The sequence below is a fragment of the Corythoichthys intestinalis genome, chromosome 1, assembly GCF_030265065.1.
Source record: "Corythoichthys intestinalis isolate RoL2023-P3 chromosome 1, ASM3026506v1, whole genome shotgun sequence".
Lineage (NCBI taxonomy): Eukaryota > Metazoa > Chordata > Actinopteri > Syngnathiformes > Syngnathidae > Corythoichthys > Corythoichthys intestinalis.
Window position 1 is genome coordinate 7,486,816 of NC_080395.1, and position 19,094 is coordinate 7,505,909.

Here is a 19,094-nt window from a genome sequence, read left to right on the forward strand (position 1 = left end):
GGCCCATAACCTTTTGAGGTGGTTGCAGCTCAACGTTGCATTCGTAGGAAGAATTGACGGAGAATAAGTTGTCTTCTAGCCAAAATTTGGCGTGTTTAATTTCCACTGACATGCGGATACATCCTCTCTCATTGCTGTGTTCACAGGCAAATTCCACAAATCAAAGTCATCAAAGTCAAACACAAAGAAGTAATTACAATTAAGTCCCATCCTGCCATCTTGTGGCGAAAAGATTATTTTGTCAATAATAACAAGCAATAGGAACATTATTTCAACATCAACTGAGGACACATTTATGAATACAAAACATTTCCTCCACCATTTCTCTCAACAAACACGCGCATTTCTTTTTGAGACAAACGTCACTCGATGTTTGATCAAGATTTTCTCACACACAGTAAGCCGAGAATTTTCAGGTGTCTCAAATAACCTCCGCCTCCATCCGATAGTTGGCAGTATTGAGCGCATAGACTATAAAAGTATGATTCCCAGACTTCAAGAATTATCAAGACTGTCCGTGTATCTTTAGGCCGTTTGTTTTTCCTTCTAATTTTGGAAAATAAAAACGGAAAACGAGCCTTAATCCGTTTTTACAATGTCAATTTATTGAACTGAAGTCGAAAAACAAAATACGCCCAATATTTGTTTTCCTCCAAGTTCGCGTTTACGATTAGCCTTGACCCGGAAAACGATGTTTTTCTTCAACAAGGATTCGTCTTCCGGGTCATGGCTCATTGAATGGTGTACCGCAAGCAACACGTCACTTCCGCTCATTAATATTCATGACATTAGCTACTGTTGCTAAGAAGGGACAAGCCACCGTTTGTCCCTAATAGGAAATGAATGGAAATCGTGTACGAAGGAGATGTTTATAGAGCTAAATCTACCAATTCTCTCAGAAACTGATGTGCCTGGTGCCAAAATGTCTGGCAAAGATGTGGAAGAACATAAAAATGTTCAGTTAAAGAGATGCAGTGTTCCCCCCACCAATGAACGAGACTGTGGCGGCCCGCCACAGTCTCGTTTGACCCCCCCCCCCCCCCCAACGCCGGGAAAAAAAAACTAATCAGATGCGTCAGTCAGCCGATTACACAGCTGTAGCCCACTCCACTCTACTACCCGCGCGAGCGAGAGCAGCATTTTAGAGTAGTATTTTTTTTTATTTATTTATTTAAGAGACGCAAGGGGAACGAGTAGGAAGAATGGGAGAACGAGCGAGATAGCGAGAGATAGCGGCCGCATGTCTTATTTTGTTATTGTTTTTCTTTATTATTGTTACCACAATCAAGTGGGTAAGCACATACAGACTTCTCTCCTTCTTCCCCATATCCGGGGCATTACAATAGTTTGGATCGGACTTTTCGGCGAAAGTGAGCGGTGGACGGCCGTCTTGGACGGAAAGCAAACTTTGATTGAACTTGCGCGGAGAGGCGGGGCCCAAAATAAAGCCTTGCTCTATTTTCAGAGCGTTGGTCACAGTAAAGTATTTATTAGTTCAAGCAGAGTAAAATGATACATATTCACGGTACAAGAACGTCGTTTCCGTGTCCATCGATTGGTAAGAAAAGGCTGTTTGTACGAGTGACGTGTGGGCGCTCCCGTCGGGGAGACATTTCGCGTGGAGTGGCTATTTTTCGGCACAACACCGACGCGCCAACTTCAGACAGGAGTTGGATAAATGCGCCCCCCACCCCAATTTCGCGAGCTCTGGGACACTCGAAAAATGACTCTCATACCTCTCCTTGCTAAGTTAATGGTGCCTCGATGTGCGTTTGTGTGGAAATTTAGTTCACGAACAACGAGGAAAAAACTATTCACCTTCTCACCGAATCAAGAAAAACTATTTACACGGCCATTAGAATTCCCCCAGTCCTGTAAATGGGTCAGTTGACAGAAGGACTGTTATTGTTGTGGTAATGTAGTACTTATGAGGGTCAAATAAAAAGGAAAAAGGAGGGCTACGACGGCGGTCTGAAACCCGCGGCTCTTGGGCCGCATGCGGCTCTTTAGTGCTGCTTCGGAGCTTTTTTTTTTTTCTTTTTTTTTTTTTTTTAAATGGAAAAAGATGGGGGAGGGAAATATATTTTTTGTTTTAATAGGATTTCTAGGAGGACAAACATGATACAAACATTCTTTCAATTCATTAATATTGTAATGAAGTTAAACTTGTGGTGTCATCGTACAACAGAGTAGTCACGTGGTGCGCTATAGGATCCACTGCAGGGAAAATAAACATTTAATCATGAAGGCTAATTATGTATTTCTAGCCAACTTAGTCATTTTTATAGTAGGCTAATATAGCTAGTATTGATAATTATAAGGCTTGTACAAGGCTTTTAATTTTTTGCTGCTCCAGACATACTGTATCAGTTGTTGTTTTTTTTGGGGGGGGGGGGGGGTGTCAAATATGGCTCTTTCAACAGTTTGGGTTGCCAACCCTGAGTCACTACGAGATGTAAGTTGTACTATTGCTACGAGAAAAAAAGTCGCATTATTACATAGGGTAACGTAGCTGTAATCAGCAACGCATTTTACATACATGTACCGTAGCTGAGAGCTATAACATTAGCCTAGCTAATGAAATATTTCAAATATATCTTTGTTATGGTTCTTCTTGGGGGGGGGGGGAAGAAAGAAAAAAAAAAATCGCCGTGGCATGACATGGTGTGGCTGTCCGACTCCGATGCAGCCCACCATCACAGTTTCAAAAAATCCTATGGTCAGAGACCCTCCCACCACAGTCTCCTAAAATCCTGTGGGAAACACTGAGATGGCTTTAGTGTCGAAGGCTGAAAAAGACGAAAAAAAACGAGCCGACCTAAGCATAGCTTTACCTTTTTTTATCGACGTGACTGACAATGACATTCTCCTGTTACAACAGGAGTTTGCTCCATTATGCTTCAGTCGCAAATTTGGCAGAAGTTTATTCTTGAAAGGAAATGTCATCGAAAAGACAACAAGAGTCAGGGGCGGAAAAAAGGAAGAGGAAAAAGCGAGATGATGCCCGCGCATCACTTGCAGGTAAGAATGTTTTTTTTTTTTTTTTTAAAAATAATTGTTTATTTATTATCAGCTACGTTTACATGAATACAATAATCTGATAACTGGGAATAACCAGGTAATGACAATAATGAGATTTGACGCGTTTACGGGCACTTCAGTGATGTAATAATCAGGAAAAAACTGGTTTATATGTTAAGTCAATAGTTCGATTTCTTTCCAAGTATATGACGTAAAACTCTTGGTCTCAGCATAGGCCTTCCTCCATGTTAACCAAAAACTTGCTTGAAGTTGTCCCACTGAACCTCTTCAAATGCAAGTGTGGCGATTGCGTTACACAAGCTCGCTAACTGCAGAGTAGGCCCATAGGCTGAAAGCGAATCAGTTTAGCGTCCCTAAGGCCTCTCTAGCGACATCCAGCTTCTTTCACTTGGTACCAGCTAAATATTATTCAAAAAATAATGATGGTGGAAGAAATAAGCATCTTGAATTTGAAACTGTATGTTGTCAGCGATTAGCCTCGCAATGATCTTAATTGTGGTTGTCAGTCCAAAACCCTCTAAATATATATTAAATGCATCTTACCAAATATAAAATGACTACTACATAATCTGTGGTGACCGTCTGGTGCCCAGTTTTCTCGTCGAATTGCAGCAGTCCATCTCGCTCTCCTCTCCGGGTCTCTCGGAATACGGTAGAACTTCAAGTCTCCCCGTCTATCTTCTCTGTTACTGCAACCAACCGCCACACACGCCTTCACCATTTTGATTATTAATGTTAACGAGCAGAAAAACACGCCATAATAGGAGGAATTTACGTAGTGGTAATGCGTAAACACGGCGAGCTGACGGACACTAAGGCGCGGAGGCGTGGTTGTGACGTCATGTGAGTGGGGTCTATATCCACCTATCATTGAAGCGTCGGCCATTGCAGTCAACTTTTTTTTTTTTAATTGATTGTCGCCATTTTAGAAAATTGAAAGTAAAGGGTCACACGGGGTAATGTTGCTTAGAGTGCTGCTCTTAAAGTTTTTCAAAGTTTCGTGAGAATAGGCTGAGTTTCTGCGGACAAGATAGTTGTAGATATCAGGGTAGCAGATGTCAGGCAGAGACGGCGAAGACAGCGGGTCGAAAAATATCGATTTAGGCATCAAATATGGATCTGGTGAATGGATAGACAGAAGATTTTCCACATAACGCCTTTTATGCAACGCATCCAATGAGTTTACAGCATCTGAAAGCACCGGGGCTTCCATGAATTGCACTATAAATTGCACGACAAATTGAAACCATTGAGAATACGGATAAACAATGACGGACATTATGGTGGCCGGATACAGCGGCACGTCATTGTGTGACATTGGTGAGTGGGGTCTATTGAGCTTGCGCAAACCAACGCAATTTTCTCCCGAGGGAGGATGAGAGATTTGTACGCGTTTTTAATCTTTGGCCACAGAGGGATTTATCTATAGCTGGTAGATCATTAGTCTCTAAAGTCGAAGGTATTTCAAGATTGATAAAAGCAGCGATGGCGCTTGATGTGTCAAGAGATATTTGTATCGAAATTGACAGAATTTTATTCAAATTTATTTGAAAAAACAAAATACATTACATAAAAAAGAATGTTATGATAAAAAATGTAGCTTCGGGAGGCTTTGACGCTTTAGATTTTACTTCTTTGAATGCATCGTTTAAAATTAAATGGATTAAATTATATTTGAAAAATCCAGACTCAATATGGAATTTCATCATTACACATAATTTTAAATCTGTAGGAGGTCTAGACTTTTTGTTAAGGTGTAATTACAACATTTCAAAGTTACCAGTTAAATTAGCCAAATTCCACACTCAACTTCTTATGTCATGGTCAATGATATATAAACACAACTTTTCACCACATGGATATTACATTTGGAACAACCGAGATATACAGTATCGAAATAGATCTTTATATTTTGAAAGATGGGCCGAAAATAACATATTCTTAGTTAGTCAATTATTAAACGAAGATGGTCAACTTTTCACTTATCAAGAATTTTGTTTATCTTATGGTATTGTTGTTACGCCTCGTGAATACTCTATTGTGTGTGATGCAATACCAGAGGGCTCTCAAAGATTATTATAAAATTCTCCTAAAGGTAGAAATTGTAACATGCCAGTCTTTGATCCAAAGTCTCTGTTTATTGGTTATAAAAGTGCACTAAGCTCTGAAGCCTCCAACCATTGTTTGAGAGGACTTCTTCAAAGGGAGATAGTTTCCAAACCTGCAGCGATTTATTATTGGAATAATTTATACGAAGATATTGAATGGAAACATGCTTGGCTTTTGCCTAAACAAAAAATTTATTAAGAAATAAAGTTAAAGAAGTCACACTCAAACTACTTCACAGGTGTTATCCTGTAAAGACAACAATGGTTAAATTTAAAATGAATATTGATACGTTATGTTCGTTTTGTACAAATGCAGAGGAAACTATTTCCCATTTGTTTTGGGAATGTACTTACGCCCACATCTTTTGGGTTGACCTGAACAATTATATTAATTCTAAAGTTGAGCCATCATTGAAAATTGTTTTTAGACATATTTTGTTTGGCCTGTCCAACATTGAAGAACCAGAAATGGATAAAAGATATGTGATGAATCTTATTTTAATATTAGCGAAATTTCACATTCATTGTGTTCAATATGCTAATCAAAGACCAAATTTTCATGTTTTTGGGATAATGTTTTCTTTATATTTGGCCGATTTAAGTTCCTGTTTGAACCCCAAGGCTATAAGGACCAAGAGACTTTGCAAACGGTACAGCTCGTGTTAAAATTGACCCCCACCTTTTTATTTATTATTTTTGTTGTTGTATATATGTTGATTGTATGTGAATTGTTCACTCTATGTTTGTATTTGTTTTTGTGTAAATAAAGTTTGTTGGGGGGAAAAATTGTACGTGTTGGATTAAACGTTAAAAAAAAAAAAAAAAAAAAATAGGGAGGGTGATATTCTTTTTAACCATCCAATAATTATGCCATAGATGGAAGTAGTGATGGTCGCTTGAAACTAAAACTTCAAAACGTGCTCCGAACAGATGAGCTAATTGAATCACTGCTCCGGAAGCGCTTTCTCTTGACCTTTCTTTCGTGTTCCCATCTCCTAACCAAACGAGCTCCTTCAAAGTATTATCATCGGGTAAGCATCGAAGTACGAATTTTATGGACTAAAACGTTAGTGGAAGTCGTTTGAACGAATTTCGATTGCTTTTTATGCTACTTGTAAGTTGTTTTTAGCGAGAGTCGCTTGTTTAACATAAGAGTGATTACATTTAAATATGAAACGCTTTTCGACTTGTCTTAAAGATGCGACAAAATACTACTGACCGAAGGCCAACGCAAAATCATCAAGCTAAAGAGTAGAGACGTGGAACATGAGAGGAAATCCAGGCCATGACGAGCAACTGAATAACAAAAGAAAATGAGGGTAAGATCACGACATGAGTTGTTTTACTTTTATGCAATATCAGACTTGCTTTGATGTGATTGTGACTAGTGCAAAGTTCCCATATCTTACTATACAAGGCTAACGATAACGATAGGGTGACCATATTTTGATTTCTAAAAAAGAGGACACTCAGCCCAGCCTCAAGATACTTGAATTTTACTCGAAGTTCACTCAAAGATGCCTATATCACTTTAATATATTTAAAGTGTGCCCCCTCACTCTGGATGGAAAAATGCAGTTTGAAAAAAAAAATAACGACTTAAAAAAAAAAAAAAATATATATATATATATATATATATATATATATATATATATATATAATGCAGACCCATAGAAATGTAGTCCAGTCAATACACATACACACAGTAGGCTATGTGCCAACTAAACATTTTTATAAATTACTATCACGACAATTATCCTTGACAAATTGTTATTCCCATTCAATTGATGTTCTCATTCAATGTTCTAGATTGCACACAAACAAAAACCGAAATAAACTGACAAACTATTCAATCAGCATGTTTCCAAACGTAGCAGTTCAAAACTACATTTCCCATAATGCCTAGCGCGGTTTAGCTTACTGATAGCTAGCTGAGGCAAAAATCAAACTTTGCTATAAAAGTTTACAATCATCAGCAGCACGCCGATGCGACACCAAACGGGATTTTACAGTCAAAGCTCCGACAGAAGTCAACAGTTGCCATTATATACGTATTTATCATTAAAAAAAAAAAAAACTTCAGGCATTGTGGCCAAATCGTCAACCCAGTAGATTGCGGTAATGCCTCACGATAGGGGTAAACTGCCAACAAAAACAAGAAGAACTACTACTTCCCTCCATTCTCGTAGGAGCCATGTCAACTGCTGCCACCCAGCGGTCGGAGGGATTCTCTTCAAATTGGTCCCGTGAAAAATCATAAAAACCGCCCGGACCACGAGGAAACTACGTGAAAGTAGGACTTGTCCGGGCAAAAGAGGACGTCTGGTCACCCTTGATAACGATGATCTCACGATATGGCGATACAAACAGTTATCGATACATGGGTCAGGAAATCATTCAAGGATATTTTACAGAAACAAGCTATTTTCATCCTTTTGCCGTGAATTTCAATGAGCTAGTCGTCGTCCAATCCATTTGAACTAAGATGTTGGCAGTTCATTAGCTGCCAACCCTCCCACTTCAAACGGATTGGATGTCTATTGCCGTCAATGGCAGCCAATGAGTTAACAATTCTGCCATCCCTCTCACTTCAAACGAAGTGGGCGTCTATGGCAGCCAATGAGTTAACAATATACTATCTAGCATCATCAATGGCAGTGAAAGAGTTGATGAAAGATGGGTGTCAGTAATAAAGTGTATTTTTTTATCTACAGCTGATCATCAAATATAACGTAGGGAAAAGTAGCATCATGATTGTACGTTCTAGAGAAGATAGGGCAGGTAGGGTGCTCGGCTTCATTTAGTAATAGTCGGTCGAAGACGGCACACGCTGCAGCCCAGGCTGGATTTAAGCTTGGATTTTTAAAAAAGTACCAAAGCTGTACCGCATACAAAATAGAAGGATTTTCTCAAGAGTGATTTGTTCGAGGATTCAAGGTAATTATTATATTTTTCGTACCATGCATGCATTTTGAAACGTGAATACAATGGGGGGAGGGGCGGACTTGCTATGGCTGCCATATTGGCTTTCTCACTAGCGTTATACTTCGAAATTTTTACGTAACATGAATGGTAACTGACTGTTTTTTCTCCTTTACCTCTAACCAAGAACCCTGTAGGAAAACCCATTTTCTGTGTGTGTGTGCTTTAGTTTAATTGTTGCGATGCTGGCCCTTCAAGAAGTGCGAAGGTCGCTAGAGCAACTCTCTGCTCCCTTCACAGCAGTGTAGTTCGTCCCCCAGTCTACCATCATGTTTACTTACCATCCGAAAATTGTGTGTAAATGGGAGAAGTATAGTGTTGAGCAATGCATAAAAACGTTTGGTTGATGACAGTTCCTCAGCTAATAATCCATTGCATTTGCTAGCCGCCGCAAGTTAACCTCTAGCCGCCCTGTGCTAATTGCTAACGCTACTTTTACTACATTGATGAGGCTATAAGTTTGTATTCAATTCACCTGTCAAGCTAGGTTGTTCTAATTTCCTGCCTAATGTGTTTGCTGATTATTGTCCATGATGAGCAATTATATGCATTATGTGAGCGGTATATTTCATTCATATTAAATGTGTTAATTTAGGTAGATATGTTCATACAAAGGGTGTATGTTTGCATAGGGACTGTAGGGACATAACACTACCAACTTTTCAGGATGATAAAATTGTCCCCACCAACTTTTAAGCAACATGTTTGCAATATATAATGAGTTATATAGGGAATTTAGATTGTTTTCCCATATGTTGTAAGGATAAAATTGACCCTACTATTATTAAGTGAATTATTTTCATTATATTGTTTGCCAATAAATAGTTTTTGAAAACAAAGGTTTGAATCGAAGAGTGTATCACCTGAACCAATGCACGTAAAACTTATTATCAGTCGATACGGATTTATTTTGCATTGATTATTTAGCCCAGTGCTTCTCAATTATTTTCTGTTACGCCCCCCCAAGGAAGACGTAAATGTTTCGCGCCCCCCCCAACTCTCTGCCGCCACTGTAAATAGTATCATTTGTCTATAAAATTACCATTATAAATACGCATCTTCCTAACATTGTGTCCTTTTTTTCTAATAAAGAAAAAAGTAACATAGATCAACTTATAGTAAAGTATAACTTTATTAACATTGTTTTGTTTGTAACAGAGAAGACTTGACGCGCATCAATTTGCCTGAATTTCAAAATAAGTCGCATCCAAACTGTAAAAAATACACTCAAGGTACATTTTTGACCATTTGATACAGAAAAATAAAATGTAATAAAATCAGTAAATAATAAATTAAATTGATTAGAAACATTCACTCATGAGGACAATATGCCAAAAAAATTGACCAAAAAACAAAACTGAATAAAAGAAAAAAAAGAGTGTCCTTTGACAGAAGGACAGTTTTTATTTTTGCTGCTCACAGCAAAAATACACACAAAAAAAAAACCCTCCTTTGCAATGATGTGGAGTTATTTTGCAATAAGCATTCTAACAATGCTCACTGGTTTACTGATATAACACTGACAAAGCAGGACGATAGTTGGCAATATTCGGCACGTTTTCGCTGAAAAACAATCAAGCGGCTTATCAATGAGATTGGGGTCTAATGTCTTTAAGTGGCGTCTTAATTGATTTGGCTTCTGGCTGTCCGCTATAATTATTTTTAGACACAGTAAAATGTGGTCTTTCCTCATCACCCACTGTATTAAAAGTCAAAGCTAAAAGGCAAACGGCACGAAAAAAGCGCATTCTCGGCGGCCGAGGTAGAACCGTAGGTGAGGGCGGTCGTCGTGACGATCCCAAGCCGAAAATGGCACTTCTCGGGCGGCGACGTGAGAACCGGACAAGAAAGTGGGTCGCTGCGTGAGTGAGTCCGGTCGGAAAACGGCTTTCGAAAACGGCGGCGGCACACTGCTCTTCATATCTGTTTTCTGTGTGTGCTGAGTGCTCTTCCTTAGTTCAAAGATAATGCGCGCACTCTGAAAATGAGAGCGCCACTGCCACCCACTGAGTGGATGTGCAAGTACACTTTATTCCAGTACGGCAAAAAAAAAGCATGTTCCCCGAGGTCACATGCGCCCCCCCTGGCATCGCTCTGCGCCCCCCCCAGGGGGACGCGCCCCACTATTTGAGAAGTACGGATTTAGCCTATCTATTAATTAGGTTCATATTCATGAGAAATGTGACCCTTTGCCCCCTTCATCCAATCTGTTTAGTCTTATTAATGTCCTGTCCCCAGCAAAAAAGTACATGCAGGTTATGCTCTTATATCGTCCCTACCAATGTTTAGACCAAACCTCCGGCCTTGGGTGATACAGCATATGCGCGTGTGTATAGACCCCAATCACCAACATCACACAATCACGTGTTCGCTGTATTGTGCCGCCATATTGTCCGTCATTGTGTGTCCGTATTGTCAATGCTCAGTTTCTAAAGGGGGGATTCACTTGCAAATTATGGAAGCCCCGGTGCTTTCAGACGCTGTAAATTCATTGGATGAGTTGCATCAAAGCCGTTATTTGGAAAAGCTTCGGTCGATCGAGTCGCCAGATCCATATTTGATGCCCAAACCGATGTTTCCTCCCGTCCCGTGCGTCAGAGCTCGTCTTGAGACCACAAAATTTCCAGTCATACTCCAGTTTATGTCACGATGAGGAGTCGGGTACCCAAAATCGGGACCGGCCCGAATATAAACCGACATTTGGGCAGCTGAGCGTCACCGTTGTAACGATTGTAAAATGAAACTTGATCGACAACGGGCCGGTGAGTGCCAAAAAAATAGCCACCCCGCGTGAAATGTCCCCCCTGACGGGAGCGCTTATTTATAATGCTTTATTGACGTGAAAACATCAAATGTTTTCCTGGACGCATTACAGTAATGGATTTACGACTGTAAGATCAGTTTTAAATAATTAAATTGCACAAAATATTAGTACTGTATTTTAGTAACAAATCGTGGACTGGGCCACATAACCATCTTTGAACAGAAATGTATTAGTCTACAGGTTTTCACGACCATATCCCAAATCACACAGGTATGACATTTATTAGTTCAAGCAGAGTAAAATAATACATATTCACGGTACAAGAAAGTCGTTTCCGTGTGGGCGCTCCCGTCAGGGGGGACATTTCACGCAGGGCGGCTATTTTTTGGCACAACACCTGTTGTTGCGCTCACCTTCTTGCTGCGCGACCGTGGCGAAGATCTTCGTAGTCTCCGTCTGATGATGTCTACGATCGTGTTGGCATCATATTGATGTTTTCGCCGCTGTCTGACGGCTGTCGACACAAACGCATCATGGACCGAGATAAACAAACCGTGCTGCTTTCGAGATTTGCCCTTTTAACAATGGGCACACAGCAACTACTAAAATGACCGTTTATCTTCTCTGTTACTGCAACCAACCGCCACACATGCCTTCACCATTTTGATTAATCAATGTTAACGATTGTCAGGAAGGTTTTTGGGTTCGTTTACGAGGCGGTGATTCCTTAGACAAGCAGAAAAACACGCAGTAATAGGAGGAATGTACGTAGCGGTAATATGTAAACACGATGAGCTGACGGACAATATGGCGGCACCAGTCAGGGTGGCGGAGTTGTGACGTCACGTGATTGGGGTCTATTATATAACTGACATGTTGCATATGGTTATACTGTATTGCAGAAAACCACACACACCCGTCCTTATCATTCTCTGAAATAAACCACAAATAGATCCTAAACAGCGTCTTTAAATCTGATAGGATTCACAACATCATAGCGGCTTTATTCCACGCACCCATAGAGATCCCAATCTGAATTAGCTCTTTTTCAATCTAGACTGTTTTACATTCATTTCTGTTTAAAAAAAAAATCAGGGATGTAAACATTTATTCACAAGATTTCTCAACTTATAAAGCTCTTTGTTTTGCTACTTCGAAATATTTACGTAAAATGAAATATAACCCGTTTAAAAATTTTTTTTTTTGCTTTTGGTCAGCAATAGGCCGGCCCAGCGCCTGCACTTGCTTAAGATCGTCGGGTTCTTCCCCGGGGACGTGCAGGCCGACCTGGACCGCGCCAAGTTAGAGGAAAAAGATGATGATTAGATCTTGGCCGAGCTTGCCAGGGAGCTAGCCGGACCCGCCCATGAACGACGGCTACCTAGCTAGGAAGGTCCTGGCCAAGCAGGAGCTTGCCCAGCAGGGGAGCATGGAGATAGCTGTGGAGCTCGAGAGGTGTGATCCGCCCTACGTGATGTTCGACTTCCTGGTCGAGCTGATGGACATGGGAGAGCTGGAGACGAAAGCGCTGGGCTGTACTCTAGTGGCCATCTCTCCTCATGACCCATAATGACATAGGATTTCAATACCGTATTGGCCCGAATAGTGTTTTTTGCATTGAAATAAGACTGAAAAAGTGGGAGTCGTCTTATATTCGGGGTCTAGACATTATACCCGTTCACGACGCTAGATGGCGCCAGATATCACTGACGCGAATGCTGAACTTGAGGAGTACTATTCTGTCAGGACAGATCTCAGCTACTCTCAAGTTTAACCAGTTTGCATTATTTTATTGCAATGTTTTTCCTTATTCAGATTTGTTTCAAGACTACAGTTACAGTTAGACCTCACTTTGATGGTTAAGGCAGTTATTGCAATTTTGTTGTTTTATCACAATAGATTGGTTTATTTTAGGGCTGTCAAACAATTAAAATTTTTAATCGAGTTAATTACAGCTTAAAAATAATCTCAATTCAAACCATCTATACAATATGTGATATTTTTCTGTAAATTATTGTTGGAACAATAAAGACACAAGATGGATATATACATTCAACATACGGTACATAGGTACTGTATTCGTTTATTATAACAAATCAACAAGATGGCATTAACATTATTAACATTCTGTTAAAGCGATCCATGGATAGAAAGACTTGTCGTTCTTAAAAGATCAATTTTAGTACAAGTTATAGAAATTTTATATTAAAACCCCTCTTAATGTTTCCATTTTAATAAAATTTGCAAAATTTTCAATCAAAAAATAAACTAGTAGCCCGCCATTGTTGATTTCAATAATTAAACAATGCTCATGGGTGCTTAAGCCCATAAAATCTTGCCTAGCACAGCCAGACTATTCTCCCTGTATTTTTCAAACACTGTGAGAAATAGTCTGGGACTCAGCCCATTAACGGCCTCTCGAGCAAGGTACAAAATCAATCGTCCAATTAGATTCGTTTATGTGCATGACGTGTTCTTAACGAGTAATGTCACTCTTGTGCGCCGAAAGTCGTCTCTACAACAACACAGATGGCGAACGGGAGAGCCGACAATATGTTCCAATCCACGGTTTTAAATGACCAAAAACGCATCGAAAAAGTCATTGACAACAGTCAACATAGCTCACGCTAGCCATGTTGAATAAACTTCTCCATTCTCCGCTCACGCTAATTACTTGTCGTTTTAACAATGTCACGTCTGCCCGTCGCTGATTGGTCCACTCCGCTGTCTGTTTGCTGTGGCTTGCGCCGCCCTCGGAATTTGATCCGCCAGACGGTCACCAGACTCGAGAATTGCTGGAACAGCGGTGAGTCTGGCATACCAGGCAACATAAAATCAGTCGCACCCAAGCGCCAGCAGAGGGCAACAAAACTCCAAAAAACACAAGTAACAAGTGGAGATTGCACTTTGCTGTCATTTTAATCTGTTTGAGCGGGGCATGTGCGTTAATTCCGTCAAATATTTTAACGTGATTAATTTAAAAAATTAATTACCGCCCGTGAATGCGATAATTTTGGCAGCCCTAGTTTATTTACATTTCAAAAACATAAGCCATTCATTTACGAATGTGATATGTAAGCAAAGAGCTTACATATTTAAATGTTCAGATATTTATTGAAGATTTGAATGAGGCAAAATAACATGCTTTTTCTCTCAAATATATTGTTATAATCATTTGTTTCAGATGTACTGTAATTATTTTCTGTATAAAAATTTGGTGTTCAAAAAGTGTTTTTTTTCTCACAGTCTTGAAAAAGAGGGGGTCGTCTTATAATCAGGGCCGTCTTATATTCGGGCCAATACGGTATATAATTAGTTGTGATTGTATATAGAATTTCTAATTTATTTAAATATTGTTTATAGTTGATTCTGCATGCTTTCCTCAAGTATTATGTTTCTGATGTGAAAATTGAGTAATTTATAAGCTTTTGAAAACATGTCAAATTTGCACTCAATAAAAAAAATTAAGTTCCTATTTTGGGCAAAGATTCATGATATGTTAAATATTGCTTTTGATCCTGAAAATATAGGTGATTATCTCTTCATTTTGTGATTTTTGTGCATCAAGTGAAAAATCTGAAAATTTTATAGCCATTTTAAGTTTTGTTATACTTACATACAAAAAATAATCAGGATTTTATAAGAGAACAACTTTGAACTTTTTGTTGCTGCTGCTCATGAAGACTCATATATACCTAAAGTAGGTGCCCGTTTTGGTTTTAGGGCAGTAGCAGCATTGGTTTTGAAAATATTTGCATTTGGAAGTTTTTGAAAATGGGCCCCCTACGGATCGGCCCTGCGCCCCGTGTCATGTCGATATATTATGAAGTCTATGTTCTGAATAATTTCAATGAAGCTAAATACCTTGGCCACTTCATATCTGAAGACTTGTCAGATGACAGGGATATTCTTTGTCAATGTTGAAAACTTTATGCTCAGGCAAAAACGCTTAAAAAGATTTTTTATGTGCTCCCTCCACATGAAAACCTCACTGTTTAGGGCGTACTGCACACTGTTTTACACTGTTCACCTGTGGTCAAGGTACACTGCTAAATCCATGCAGAGGCTAAATGTAGCCTACAATGATGCCCTGAGGCTGTTGCTGCGTGTACCTAGATGGTACAGCGCGAGCCAATTATTTGTTAGCTCTGGTTTAGCTGCTCATGGAGACTCATATATGCCTAAAGTAAGTGCCTGTTTTGGTTTTAGGTCTGCAGCAGCTTTGGTTTTGAAAATATTTGAATTTGAAGGTTTACAGAATAGGCCGCCTACGGATCGGCCCTGCGCCCCGTGTCATGTCAAGTATTATGAAGTCCATGCTGCTGAACACTTCACACTAGGCTGTCGCTAGCAGTGGCGGAATTGGTAATTTTGGGGCCTAAGGCGAACATATCCAGGGGCCCTCTTCATGGGCCAGGGGTTAAAAAGATGAGAATGGTGTGGAGGAAATATATTCCGGTACACTAGGGTAGTGCTAAACGACAATTTTTCTCCTGATTAGTCAGCCGACTAGTTTTACGATTAGTCGACTAATCTAATAATTTTCTTTTTTTTTTAACTAATTTAGCAATGACATTTTTGTTCACGCTTATTAAGTCACCAAACTATTTTGGAACACTTAAATTCTTTATTAAAGTACAAATAATCATGTAAATAACAATAATTAATCACAAATAAACAACGAGGTTAAATGCTTATAGCATTTACTAGTGCAAAAGAATGGAAAGTAAACATATTCACAACACTGACTTTGCCTTTCCAACATTGTTCAAAACAATTCTTAGAAAAAAATTCTAGCATTATTATTACCTTATAGTATATACAGAAAGTTAAAAGAGGCATTAGCGGCCTGTTCTCAACTTCTCCCTCACTGCACTTTGGCTCTCATGGAGAGCACGTTCGCGCATGTGTTCGAAATGTGTTCAAGCAGTGGTTGAAAGCAAATCAGTCTTGCAATCACTGACTTTTAAGTTCTTAGTAATGTATTGTATTGTGGTTTTTTTATTGTAATCTTTTATTTCTTTTTGTATCTTTGTGTCACCTGTTTAGGGACTACAGATGTAAATTAGCATATTCTTGCTACAATCTGGCATATTTCCATCTTTTTAGATGTTCATCAATGTGCACTGTCCCTATTAAATAAATAAACGATAGCCGACGTGCAAAGTAGCAAGTGAGCTGTAAAAATAGCGAGCTTAGTGGCGTGAAAAACGCCGGAGAGCTAAGTGAAGCTAACAAACGGCTAAGCGACGCTAAACGGAGCTAAGCGAAGATAAACGGCGCTAAATGAAACTAAGCGACTGATACTCAGTCCGTCGTTGTGGAACAGTCCATTGTAGTACGTGTGTGGGGTGGAGAGATAATGTAAATGCAGCATTCAAATGGCTTTCTTTTTTGTTTTGTTGTTTGTTTGGTATGCTGACATAATTATACTTGACGAATAGTTGGGGGTGCTGCTGGCTCCGGTGGCCCAAGTCCTTGCTCGTTGGGGCAAAGTCAGCTGGTTGGGGGCCCCCTACTGGTTGGGGGCCTAAGGCGATCGCCTACTTCGCCTGAATAGTAGAGCCGCCTATGGTCGCTAGTTTGAAACTGCCTTTACAATCTGGATGGGGTAAAGATCTGATTTTGGCTGCCAGTCTGAAGAAGGCCTTAGTGTCGGTAAAAATATACAACGTGAAAATCACGGCGGGAGACTGAACAAAGCTTGACTTTAACCAATCACATGATTTTTTTCCCCCATTTCCAGTGTCCCGCAGATGTCACTATTAAAAAGCTGCACCCTCAGAAGCACGATCCCCTCCACATTACACAGGAGTTGGAGATGCCTAACATCAAACAGGAGGAGGAGCCAGATACCCCCAGCATTAATAAGGAAGATGAAATCCCCAAGTTTCCAATGACTGTCAGTGTGAAGAGTGAAGAAGATGAAGTTCCAAGCAAAGGGAGTGGAGCAGCGAAACCTTTGGGCGACGGCTTATTTCAACACCTGACAACAAATGGAGAGGGACGATCGCAACCTGACGGTTTGTTACCGCTGTGTTAGGACAGTGACGACAGCTACTCTGTTTTACAGTTTGTAAGCCAAACATGCTTGTATAGGGCCAGGGCTTTTTAATATTTTCAGGTACAACATGGGAGACAGTTGCCACCACCATTATACAGAGGCTTTGTCTCGATATACCATGTAAAAATGTTTTGTTTAATCTTGGTATATAGTTTCACAGCACAACGTCATCTATATGAACTCTGATTTCAGCAATGAAGCTTTTCAGTCAATTGGTTCAAAGTAGGGTTGCAGCTATCGAGTATTTTAGTAGTCGATTAATCGATGAGCTAATTAGTTCCAATAATGGAGTAATTGGATAAGGAACATGAAAAATTGAAATACCTGAGCTGAGCCTCAAATGGTATAAAAAAATAAATAAATGAGGATCTGTGCACAACAAAAGAACAATTGGCTAACTTACATAGCAAACGTCCGTTTGCTTAAATGCTATAAAATGCTAACGTTTTTTTTTTTTCTTTTTTTACAATGCTCTTAACAAATGGTTCAGACACATATACCCAGGGGTGAAAGTGGGCCAGAACGGTCAGGAACGCAGTTCCGGTATAAGATTCAGGGCCGGAAAGCTGTTCCGGTACACGGTGCTTTGATTCCAAAAATATGACGGCAAGTGTCAAAACGCTATGTAAAAAAAAAAAAAAATGCAACGCATTTGCAACGCAATGCATCTCCAAGAAGAAAACAATCTACCAACATCAGATTTACATACACAAGTGTTAAGAACAAGCACAGTAAAGTACCTGTGTAGCGTCACCAATATTTATTTTATTTTATCCACGGACGGCATGGAGGTTTCTCCGGCTGCTGCAGTTATCCGAGTCTGACGATGATGAGTCACGTCAATGTGCGAATGTGCGCAGCAAAGTAAAACGCCTGGACTCATTTATCCGTTCAATTGGCTGACATAATGACATGTGATCAGTAGAGATAGTTAGCTCTGATTCAACTTTGATCAAATGTCAAATGTGCATGTTTTCCGGGGGGGGGGGGGGGGGGGGGGGTTGTTGAATTGAAATAAAATGGATCAAATCTTTAAGAGCAATCATTTCACGTGGCTGAATCCAGCAGCTCCATGTTAAGACCAACATAAGTTTTTGTTTGTATGTTTTTTTTTAATGCATTCGTAATTAGTTTATAGGTGTATTTGGCCGTTTTTTGTTTTGTTTTGTTTTTTTGTGGGACACGTGTCTGGACCATTTGTTAAGAGCATTGTAATTTAAAAAAAAAAAAAAAAAAACTGTTAGCATATTATAACATTTAAGCTAGCGGAATCTAGCCAATCGTTCTTTTGGTGTACATACAGCTGTGGTCAAAAGTTTACATACACTTGTGAAGAACATAATGTCATGGCTCTCTTGAGTTTCCAGTTATTTCTACAACTCTGATTTTTCTCCGATAGAGTGATTGGAACAGATACTTCTTTGTCACAAAAAACATTCATGAAGTTTGGTTCTTTTATGACTTTATTATGGGTTAACAGAAAAAGTGATCAAATCTGCTGGATCAAAAATATACATACATGGATCTGAAAAAGCGAATTATTGACTTGAACAAGTCAGGAAAGTCACTTGGAGCCATTTCAAAGCAGCCGCAGGTCCCAAGAGCAACAGTGCAAACAATTGTTTGTAAGTATAAAGTGCATGGCACTGTTTTGTCACTGCCACGATCAGGAAGAAAACGCAAGCTATCAGCTGCAGCTGAGAGAAAATTGGTCAGGAGGGTGAAGATTCAACCAAGAATCACCAAAAAGCAGATCAGCCAAGAATTAGAAGCTGCTGGAACACAGGTGTCAGTGTCCACAGTCAAGCGTGTTTTGCATCTCCGTGGACTGAGAGGCTGCCGTGCAAGAAGGAAGCCCTTGCTCCAAAAGCGGCACCTTAAGACTCGACTGAAGTTTGCTGCCGATCACATGGACAAAGATAAGACCTTCTGGAGGAAAGTTCTGTGGTCAGACGAAACAAAAATCGAGCTGTTTGGCCTCAATGCCCAGCAATATGTTTGGTGGAGAAAAGGTGAGGCCTTTAACCCCAAGTACACCATGCCTACCGTCCAGCACGGTGGTGGTAGTATTATGCTGTGGGGCTGTTTTGTTGCCAATGGAACTGGTGCTTTACAGAGAGTAAATGGGATAATG

The 19,094-nt window shown here is 39.8% G+C and overlaps 1 protein-coding gene across 8 annotated transcripts in view; it reads left to right on the plus strand.

Annotated features, from left to right (window-relative positions):
• Positions 1-4,283: 4,283 nt before the first annotated feature.
• LOC130911875 (gastrula zinc finger protein XlCGF57.1-like) overlaps positions 4,284-19,094 on the plus strand; it is a 262,137-nt gene continuing 247,326 nt past the window's right edge. Inside the window, exons 1-4 of one of the 8 annotated variants that reach the window (XM_057829522.1) lie at positions 4,284-4,362; positions 6,349-6,469; positions 7,340-7,534; positions 16,643-16,919. In XM_057829522.1, coding sequence (XP_057685505.1) covers positions 7,505-7,534; positions 16,643-16,919 — 307 coding nt within the window. In that variant the 5' untranslated portion in view covers positions 4,284-4,362; positions 6,349-6,469; positions 7,340-7,504. Of the gene's footprint in view, positions 4,363-6,010; positions 6,265-6,348; positions 6,470-7,339; positions 10,893-12,113; positions 15,939-16,642; positions 16,920-19,094 lie in introns of those variants that run through there. The other 7 variants (XM_057829505.1, XM_057829512.1, XR_009062499.1 and 4 more) reach the window with 7 other exon arrangements.